This window comes from Dicentrarchus labrax, unplaced genomic scaffold (genome assembly GCF_905237075.1).
Source record: "Dicentrarchus labrax unplaced genomic scaffold, dlabrax2021, whole genome shotgun sequence".
Lineage (NCBI taxonomy): Eukaryota > Metazoa > Chordata > Actinopteri > Moronidae > Dicentrarchus > Dicentrarchus labrax.
In genome coordinates this window covers 4,497,810-4,508,625 of record NW_026136710.1, presented here as the reverse complement: position 1 = coordinate 4,508,625, position 10,816 = coordinate 4,497,810, and the positions used below count along the sequence as shown (strand labels likewise).

Genomic DNA, 10,816 nt, shown 5'->3' with positions numbered 1-10,816 from the left:
CCCCATCTACTGGATGGATAGGCCTTTTTGATGGCAGGCATTTTGACAGGTCAAAGTAGGAAAAGAAAAAATGCTGCACTGTCTGAAGTTCCATTAAGCTGCTTTATGGGGCCATCGTTAATGTTGAGATGTCAAAATGTCCGCTGTGAAAAAGGCCTGTTCGGCACAGAGAAGCATGTCCTCCTCAGCATGACTTCTGTTAACACTGGCGACCCCCCCTAACTTTGCCTCTAGCTCCACCATCAGGTCAAAACTTCTTCCAATACGTTGCTTTATGACCAAATAACGTCCCCATCATCCTCGCCTGGGCTTCGTGTTAAGTGCCAATTAGCTAATGCAAGCAAGATGGTTTGCATGATAAACAGTATACCTGCTAGACTTCATCATGATAGCGTTGTGTTGTGAGCGTGTTAGCAGTCAGTCGTGTTTCCATCATGAGGTATTCAGATTTACAGATGGAAAGGAGATACCGTATGTTCATAGAAGTATATCAAGTAATGTTTAATGCAGTTTGTACAGGAGCAGAGATAACGTGCATGGAGGGAAGAGATTGTTTAAGTAGTGCAGATATACAGGTAGATATTGTATAGAGGTAGGAGGAGGGACTTTAAATGATACATATCTGTCTTTAAATACTTTATAGTATTTAAGTTTCTATCTCTACAGTCATTTTGGCAGCTGAATACTGCACAACATTCCAACACATTCCAGCACACACCAGGATACCAGGGTTGACACTGTTTTATTACATGAAATAAACAAAGTTTTAAAGGTTAAATTGCCATCAAGTGTCCCACACCTGACGGCAGTTGAGTCAATCTGATGAAGCAACATGCGAGAGGCCTTCTTTGCTTCTCTGTCTTTTGTTTTTAATCTAATAAAACAGCGTCAATCCTGGTATCCTGGTGTGCGCTTGGATCGTTATTTCTTATTTGGTTTACTTTGGTTTGCTCTGCACCAGCTGGCACCCAGAAGAGAAGCACTTGTAGTTGTGCTGATTATTTAAATTCATGCTGTCGACCTGCAACAACAGTACGGCGGCCCCTCACAGGGCACCTCTGGAGCCCAAGGACTGCCCTGCGTCTTCTGGAGTGCCGTTCTAAAATGTTTTCACAAAATCATGGATATATCCTCATTGTTGTCCAAGACGGGACTGGTGCTAAATTGCCTTATATAGTCCAATCGTGATTTCACCACGGTCAATTCCATGTCCCCTGCTTTGCTTTCCATGGCTTGAGTAACTGTTGGTGTATTCGGTAGCATTCCCTGCTGGAACATTTCCATTGTTGTATATCCACACGTAAAGGCAAGAGGAGAGATCTGGAGGTCTGTCGGCTGGATGCCGGAGAAGGTCTCCGCAGTAATGTCAGGTAGGATGTCTCCACTTGAACCCTCTGCGTCTCTATGGAACCAGTTACAAATGATTTCTGATGAGTCTTCCTCGTCCTCTGTGGCATGGAGAAGTGGTAGTGATGTTAATGTGCTAGCAGGGATCACTTCTTCTTCTTTCTCAAGTATTTGCAGACTATTTGTATCCCATTCTTCCACCTTCAGAATGTTGATGGACTCCAGCAGTTTCTAAATGTGAAATAAAAACAGTATCTTTAACATCCACTTATAACAACAGACAACATACCTGGACCTTTAAATTCTCATGTCTCCTGTCCTGCAGCGGTGTGTCTGTATGTCCTCATTCACTTAATTAGATCTCTTCACATTCTGGCTGGTTGCTTGGGGTTTTCTTTGGCTTTCACAATGTTAAAAATGATGTTTTCTGAAGGCAAAAACAGACACTTACCAGCTCACAGGGCCGTTCTATTTTCTGCATCGCATTGCTGTTTCCAGGGTTAGGTATGCTCGGCCACAGAAGGACTTTTGCTCTAGATTAAGTAGATTAGATATATAGTAAATATTTGTCCATGTTAAAGATTAGTGACATACATGTGAGACAGTGCTGTACCTTTTAATTATTGGAGATCCAAATATCAGCACAATGGCCCCAACAGCAAAGATTATGATGGGACCCATGAGTTTAGAATATCCTATGTAAAGAAATAGGCATAAAAATCAAATATTAGTATCAGAAATGTTCGGATTTATTAATGGTTAAAAAGTTGTTTGTTTGAACCTTCATTGTTGGTTTTGAAGAGGCCCGCTGTGCTTCGTACTCCTGCTCCTGCCTGGGTGAATCCTGATATCTGGACTTCGTATACCATGCCACTTTCGAGATCCCCCAGTTCATAGCTGTCAAACTCTGGATCCACTGTAATATCTGCAATAAAAGGGTGATAGGTGTCAGCATATTACATAAGACACATCTGCTTTAAAGCTGAACTGAATTTCCAAATACTGTGTGATTATTTACGCTTGGGAAAACAGCCAATATCGGTCACTCGGTTGGTCCACAGCTTTGGTCCTAACCCTGACCCTAACCCAAACTATTACATTCTGTATCAGGCTGCTAAAGCCTCCCACCACCTGCTAATGCTGTAGTAACTTGAACCTTGTTTGTGTAAATTGTCAGCCTTTGAATTTCAGTCTGACAGTGTTGTTCATAAACATCTAAAGACTGAGGGGGTGGTAAACAAACCAGCCGACAGACAGGAAATCCACTGATGCATTTAGAGGCTTTATTTAACTGCAGGCAAACAATGGTTGTGAAATGTGTCTGATTCGATTCTCTTCTACCACTGAACTCAAGTTATTTGTCTGGTCTATACAGTTGAATACGGGAGAATTGACTTAGTTTAAGGTGAATAAGGCTTACTTCTCTCCGTCCCCCGGTTGTGGTACTCAGTGTAGTGGATTATGTAACCCAATAGGAAACCTCTGGTGTCTTCCTCTGGGATGGACGACCACTGCAGCACCACTGAGTTCAGCTTCACGTTGTGGCTGCTGATGTTTGTGGGAGCGCTGATGGGAGCTTTGGGATGATATCAGAAAGTCAGATTTGTTTGTTGTGGACAGGAGGGGAGGAAACTATCAGTACTGGCCTATTATATATATGTGTGTGTGTGTGTGTGTGTGTGTGTGTGTGAGCTCTAGGGATAGCAATATCGACCACTTTGGTATCAGACTGAAATATCTCAGCAACTGTTGGATGAACTGCCATAAGGTGACCCAATGATCTCCTAACCTCTCCTACGGAGCCACCAGCAGGTCAAAATGTTCATTTATCCAGTGAAATATCTCTACATGATGGATTACTACGAACGTTTAGTACAGACATTCATGTTCCCAAGAAGATGAATCCTAATGACTCTGGTGATCGCTTGACTCTTCCTGTAGCGCCACCAGCGGGTTTATATTGGAAAATTTGTGACTTTTCCTCACAATCAGCAGGTCAACATTTCAATTTGTACAATTCTTTAACTTTCTATACAATAAGCATTAGTCTTAGTAGGTGATAGACTGTTTATTCCAATAACATTAGACATACCAGAAAGGTAGTGACTTACATCCTTCAATGAAGTAGAACTGTTTATTGCCATAGGTGCTCTCACTGTTGTTGATGTGCTTCATGTTGCAGGTGTCCTTGTTTGGTCGTGTGTGCAGGGTGATGCTATATCTCTTATAAGGTTCCAAAGGCTCTGGGTATTTAAAATAACCAAGCAGATTATCTCAGATGCAGGAAACAAAATACATTTCATCACATGCCAAAGTCAAAGCCGTCGTCCAGAAATTGCAAATATGTTTTCTGAGAAACATAATGCAACCTGAATTAAATTCCTAACAACATAATGAAGAATTGTTTTAAATGAATGTTTCTGGCAATCACATAGTGTTTAAACAGCCAAAATGTTCACTCCTTTGTTTATACTCTTATATCCTCTCATAGCAACAGTAACCATAAGACAAACCTTAAGGTTAGGTGACACATTGTAGTCTTGGTCCAAGAAGCCCAAGACGAGACATGTTCAGTTTATGAACATGTAACCGAAAACCACAGTCCTTCCCTAACCCCTAACTAAAGTGCTTTTGATGTCTAAACATGACAATTCATGGGAATTCAGGATGCAAATCCTGGCTTCCCATATCAAATTTCCTCTGCTTTGAATTGACACATAACAAGCACTGCGAGACTCAGGATGCAAATCCAAAATCTGGTTCCTCTGCATTGTACAAAAAACGTAGCACTTCCTTCACTCCCAAAAATATTGGGTGATCTGTGCACAACTTACCTTTTTACATATTTAAAAAAAACAAATTCAAAGCATGTGAACAAACTTTCTGAGGGACAGACCAGATTTTTTTTAACAATGGCACACCTGGTAAAGAAGATATGGTCCTATAGTTGTTTTTATCCTCATAAAAAGATATGTACGCTGCTTTATGTCCCTTCTTCATCCACTCCACAGAATAGCAGACATAGGTTCTGATGAGATTAACTTCCCAGTAGATTGTAAAAGATGAATTGCTGTGAACTGTCACGTTCAGCTTGCCAGCTCCCATACCTGTGAGGACAAATTTATGAGTTTCAAAAATTGAATCTTCTAATTCTGGTGGCTATGTACAGAGTTCATTAGTAAAAACAGATAAACACTATTCTTAAAATGATTAATCCAACACCAGTTTGATAAGAGTGAGCAAAAAGATATCTGTTTTTACAAATGAACCCTTCATATAGATTCTTGTACATCCAAAAGTAGCACCTGTTTTAAAGTTTGATATCATTTTAAAACTGTTTTCAAATGACTGTGCAACAACCGCTATGCAAATGAGTACTCACTGGGCCCGTCTTCTCGTCGTGGTATTATCCTGCCCACAACTGGGGAGGTGCTAGCATTGTTCACAGCACTGATGTTGAGATGATAAGATGAATAGGAGAGAATCAGTCTGATTTCAGTATGGGTGGTCTTCTTCCAATCACATGGGCCCTCTCCCGATGCCTTCCTAATGGTCAGGTTGTAGCCATCATGCACCTCTTTGGCAGGATACTAACAAACAAGGTCATTTTAGGATCCGAATAACATCAGATATGGTTACAGTGAAGATATTTTCTTCATTACAAGTTCTTGTGGGAGGAAGATTTGAGGAGATGCATTTGAAAAGATTACCTTCCAGGTTAAAGAAAGCAGCCGGTGGCCTTTATTCTCTGCAATATCAGTATCATGAAGGTTGACAATGACAGGCTGCGTTGTCAGTTCTGAAAGACATTTACTTATAGTGAAATAAGAAACAATAACTCAGCTTCATAGTGGACACTAAAAACATTTGGTTTTTACAAGGTTTTGTTGTTAATTAGATGATAAGTATGATTATCTTATCACAATTGACACAATAAATACAACCAGCTACTTTTTAATGCTATATTGAGTTGAAACCAGTAAAGTACAAAGCAAACTAACCTGATGGGACGGTGTAGGGTTCACTCCATACACACTGTGTGCATTTTTCATTAGTGACGCACTGTATCTGTACAGTGTAGACCAGTGAGGAGTTTAGATTATCCACTGTACAGTGCTCTCCATTTTGGGATTGCACGGGTGGCTGCGAACGAAATAGAAATCAACGAATGTCAGAAGGATTTATCTGAAACATCTGCAATACATATTTAATTTATAGTTTGTATAACCTTTAATCTCGATCAAGAACTCTATTTTCATAGAGACCTGAGTATAGTATCACAGAGGAAATCAATATAGAGACACAAAACAAACAACCACAGACATTCACTCAATTTCCTGCCATTACTGAGTACTACTCAGCTGATGTAAACAGCTGTCTAAAATCTTCTGCATCTCTGGAGGGAGATTTATAAAGCTCTAGAAAGTAACCCTGTTTATCATCCTGGTGTATCTTGAGTTGAGACTTCAAATTACTGACAAAAAAAACCCTGTGTTATAATATATATAATAAAATACATATATTATATATACATATATATATGTGTATTATATATAATAGTAATTGGCAAAAGTTAGCAACCCAACACCTTAAACACGGTGAATATGGTTAACAGTATGCCTGTAACCTATCAAGTATCAAGAGTCTCACGTTTGATGGACAGCAGATTTAAATTTACAAAGAGTGGGAGGGAGACATTTATTTTGTGCATAGTTTTCTTCCTCTTCCTAAAGAGGACAAATCTGCTCTTTCATATAGTACGCAATGATGAGTGTATGTTCATTTCCCAGCCTCAATATTATAAATCTCTCTTTATCTTTAGTTTCTGCACTATTACATTAGAAGTAAGATGATCTAACCAAACTGCCAGATATTTATAAGCTTTAACTTCAGTCTTAGAGACATTTAATATTAAGAATGTAACACTGACCTTGTTCCACGACAGGCTGCCCAGTGCCTTATATCTCACAGAGTAATACTTGATGAACTTTATGTCTTCCTGTGGCCATGTCACAGTCACAGTTAGTCTACCAGAGTGGCGGCTGAATTTCACATTATTTGGAGGACCACATCGCACTGAAATACCCAAAAAGTTTCACTTATATTCACATCTGTTAGAGCTTCATCATCAATCAGAGAAAAACAGAAACAACTTGCCAGTAAAAACCCATTTTTGTGGACTCACGTGTGTATGTCTTTGGTGAACCTCTGAAAACTGCTTTTGTGCAATTTGTTGACTCGCTGTTTTCAAAAACTTCCACGGTCATGTTGTGTTTGTCATAAAAGAATATATAGTTAGAGGTTTCTGTGATGTTACTCCGAGCTTTGCAATATTTTTTGGTCCTAGAAGGAGAAAGCATTTTAAAAATCTGATGTTTGTCGATGTTTTTTAAATATGTTGACAAGTCTGTATAATGTCACATGTGCTAGATAGTGGAGAGTGTAAATGTACTTACGGCTGTTGTATGATGAGTGTGTATGTCTTTTTTGTTGCGTGGTTTCCAGGTTTCCACACACAGTTTTGTTTACCACGTGAATTATATTTACCAAAACAATGTAAATCACGGACTCCATCTAAAACAGAGGCAATGGACAGTAATAGTCAAGCCTAAAAATTACTTTTTCCAGTCTCTAACCTGATTTTACAGGTGATGATTCAACCTGGCATGACTCAGATGTGTTTTCATTACCTGAGTGAATCCCACAGTGTTCATATTTGGAAGAAAAGTTCATTGTCTTGCAATTCACTGGAACATAAAATGAAACTAGATCATGATGATCAAGAAGGCTTTGTCTCACAGTGGAAAAAATATGCTACTACTTTTTATCTTATAGGAAATTCATTTCATATTTGTGACTCATATTTATCAAAGTATTTATGCAGAAAAAGTAAAATAAGCCTACCTGAATATGCTTGAACATGATAGGAGAATGTAGTGGCGTAAGCAAGGATCAGACCTGGAATGGGAACAACAGCAGAAGTAGCTTTAAGGCAAAATCTGCCTTGAAAACTAAATACAATTAATACAGTTGTCTGATATATATATATATATATATATATATATATATATATATATATATATATATATATATATATATATATAATAAAGCACCAGCTCAGATCCTCTATAGGGCTCCAAACTGAATTTGATTAGAATTTTTATTTAAATCCTGAGAATGAAGGAGAACCCTCATTTACAAAGAACAAACACTAAAAACATCAGAGAAACTACGAGGTACCGAGGAAGAAGAATACATGGTTAAAATAAGACAAAGTGTTTCAGGTCAAAGTGTTTTTGAAGCAACTTCCATGTATGAAAGGCAGAGTAACAGAGCTGCAGTAGGAGGATAAAAGCAGACTTCTGCTGTAGTTCATCACAATAAAAAATGAATAAACCCTACAAAAACAAACAGATTACAAAAGCAAGAACTAAAGCCCACTTACCAAGGATGAAAACGTATAAGTGGCTCGCGTAGGAAGAACATTTTAAAGTTTTACAGTTCAAAAGATTAAGCAGAGATCTACTGCCAACCATGTCGCCTGGCACTGACGGAAAGACTGAAACCAAGAAACCAACAAAGTGGGTTTGAGGCACTCTCACACCCACAACCTGCAGTCATTCACAGTCACACACAGTCACTGCTCACTGAGAGTGAACGAGAAAGGAAATATTTTGGAGAGTTATACGCCCTTACTAGCATGGAGGGGCGGGGACACATATGTGACACAGTTCATAAGATTCATAGAATGAGAACTTGACAGAAGGTCCCCTGGAGTTTGCAGAAAAAAACTGTCATCTTCTTTGTACTTCTTCTTTCTACAAATAGAACAGCTCAGCATATGAGGTTGCCCAAATACCAAAACCACTCTGATATGCAGGAGGTTGCTCCCCAGCTAAGAGAAATTACTGTAAAGTGTATGCATATGTTGGTTTGGATGAATGAATTCCTCTTTTCTCTGAGCAGTTACTGAAAACAGAGTCTCTTAAGTTCACTGTGACTCAAATGGAATGACAATGACTTTAGGCTCTATGATTTCAGGAACTTATTTTGGTTATTTTGCTTTCAAAGAACTGAGTGTAATTCTCATTAGAAAGTCACAAAAGATTGACCTCGGTTTCATTTTGAATCAAAGGAGGACTCATTTTGTTTCAGAGAACATTTTACAGAACTGAATGGTTGTAGGAAACTGTAGAATGAAAATAATCTTTGCAGTGAGAGCGCACACTGCAGGGTAAGAATCAGTCTGTTATTTCAAATGTAAATGGTTAACCTGATTTGCTGCACACAAAGAAAACAATGAGAAAAAACTGCATCACAATTAGTAGCTGATAAGTAATTTAGTACTTTGTGATATAATATTTTACTCTTTTTAAAAAGAAATGTATGTCATGTTAAAAAAGAGCAACAAACATCACAAAGTTTTGGTTTGGTAAAGTTAAAGATCTCCTCCAGCCATGTTTCGATGCATATTAAAATACTCTGCATTTAATAATTAATTGTGTCCACAATCTTTGAATATGTAAATTTTACACTTATTCTGCAGAGTGCACAGTTTTGAGTGGAGTCGACTGTAACTTTGTCCAAGAGATAAAGTGGATGTTTTATAGAAACAGACAAGCAGAAAAAAAGTGTATGATTTCTGTGTAATTCACATCCTTTATCGGTCATACACTGTAGCAGACATTTACTTCTATCTCTATATATTGTCAAATATTGTATTATAATGTATATACTTAGACTTTTGTTATATTTTACTATTTAATATTTTTTACGTTATTTCTAGATATATTGTTAGATATTGTAACATAATTATTACTTCTGTTCTTAATGCTGTGTGAGCATCTTGAGCAGCTGCAACGAACAAATTATTTCTGAAGAAAAAAGTATATCTGATGCTGATTAGGTGTGATGTGCATATGTGTTTGTGTGCGTATGTGTGTGTGAGGTTGCTACAGTATGAGACCACTGTTGACTCAAATAATCCCTATTCATTCTGGTACATAAAAAGGTCGCTGAAGTCATCACAGCGCTAAAAACAATCAATATTTACCAAAAGTGAACCCATCCTCAAATAACCAGTAAACTGTCCGATATGCAGCTAACACGGGTGTGATGTGGAAACTTCCATTTCCAGGATGTCATAAAATTTACAACCCATATCAGACACAAAGTGGAGTATTTCAAGTGTCTTAAAAGATTTAACTGACAGAGAGATTTAGCATTGTGTGTGTTTCTCCACGGTTTTAATTAGACCTGAACACTACTGTAAAGAAATCTTTGACAGCATCAGAAAAACATTAATAGCTCGTGTGTTGCGATCAAAATCTCCAGAACAGCTACTAAATGGACCTTGTGGGGAGCTATAAATAACTAAACTCAGTGTCAGTCCTGTCTGGTGGACTGGAATATATGTTTGTTGTCTGGTTCGCTTTGTCTTGTGCCAGCTGTCCCCCAGAAGAGAAGCACGGCTGTGCTCGGGGGAGTGTTTTGAACTTTTTGAACTTTTGTGTACTAGTTAGTTCCTCTATTAAAAACGCTGCCAGCGATTGCAAGTTCGTTGTTTAAGCTTCATATAATGACCTGGAATTTAAGTTAATTACATTTTATTTTACGGGAATTGACATCCTATTATCACGTAGAGCTGTTTATTTTTGATATGCAGGGCCAGGCAATACCTTTCTTAACAGGGCACATTGGCTGTTCTGCTCTTTGAGAGCTGCAGTGGGAGGATAAAAGCAGGCCAGACTTCTGCTTCTGCCTGGTTTAAAAACGCGACACAAACAGTATAGTAGGAACAACAACAAGTGCATTTGTGTGTTGTCGTATGTTTTGAGACGGAGAAACAGAGAAACACTTGCATACTTTAAGCTGCATGTTCCTCTCTCAGTGCTTAACTGTAAAAGCACAGGAAGTTCAGTTCTCACCTCACTGACTTCAGTCAGAAGGCTTTAAGAGCATCATTAATGCTGTTTATCGTGATCTTGATCTTGACACTTTACACTTTGGGGACCAAGGTTTGAACCTTGCGTTGCTGTGAAGGATCTTGCAAGCCCACAGCTGTCCAGCTGAAGTGTAAAAGGTCAACCGATCAGATGAAGACAAATCTACCTCAGAAAAAGATTTTCACAGTATTGAAATTAGGGGAACTGATGTAGCCAAAGGATCAACTGTTCAAACTGAAAAGCAGTGATTAAAATTAGAAAAGAGCTTTACAAAAATCCTTACCACAGAAATTCTATTTCCGCTAAACAAGTAAATGTCTGCCTACTCATGTTTTTTTCATAGATAAATTTCCCCACCTTTACTCTTATCATCCTTAAGATCAGCAATGTGCTATAACTCATCGGTATGTCACAAGAGTTGAAAGATTATGTGGGTTCCTCTCATGGTGTTTTGCTTTGATCATAGCTCTTTCATGCTGTCTTAGTTTTACACCAAGTGCCCTAACAGACAGCACAGGATTTAG

At 38.4% G+C, this 10,816-nt stretch overlaps 1 protein-coding gene across 2 annotated transcripts; it reads right to left on the bottom strand.

Moving 5' to 3' along the window:
- Positions 1–476: 476 nt before the first annotated feature.
- On the bottom strand, positions 477–7,987 carry LOC127370251 (interleukin-31 receptor subunit alpha). 2 transcript variants are annotated; one of them, XM_051412153.1, is made up of 16 exons: positions 7,793–7,987; positions 7,252–7,305; positions 7,038–7,094; positions 6,804–6,921; positions 6,533–6,690; positions 6,278–6,423; positions 5,349–5,490; positions 5,058–5,146; positions 4,730–4,937; positions 4,269–4,454; positions 3,459–3,590; positions 2,768–2,923; positions 2,129–2,272; positions 1,961–2,042; positions 1,799–1,880; positions 477–1,578 (listed from the first exon to the last, which is right to left on the bottom strand). In XM_051412153.1, exons 1-16 carry the CDS (start codon positions 7,881–7,883, stop codon positions 1,111–1,113), a joined length of 2,313 nt encoding a protein of 770 aa, XP_051268113.1. In that variant the 5' UTR covers positions 7,884–7,987; the 3' UTR covers positions 477–1,110. The 2 variants fall into 2 exon arrangements, with proteins under 2 accessions (XP_051268113.1, XP_051268114.1); XM_051412154.1 differs by having other exon boundaries at positions 6,533–6,601; positions 7,793–7,888.
- Between the last annotated feature and the right edge of the window lie 2,829 nt (positions 7,988–10,816).

Excerpts from the sequence above, each read along its gene's own strand:
- LOC127370251 (XM_051412153.1), bottom strand. The coding sequence starts at position 7,883 with ATGGTTGGCAGTAGATCTCTGCTTAATCTTTTGAACTGTAAAACTTTA. Across the intron at positions 2,043-2,128 it reads CTTCAAAACCAACAATGAAG|GATATTCTAAACTCATGGGT; the intron begins GTTCAAACAAAC and ends TTCTTTACATAG. Across the intron at positions 1,579-1,798 it reads TAGAACGGCCCTGTGAGCTG|AAACTGCTGGAGTCCATCAA; the intron begins GTAAGTGTCTGT and ends TTTCACATTTAG.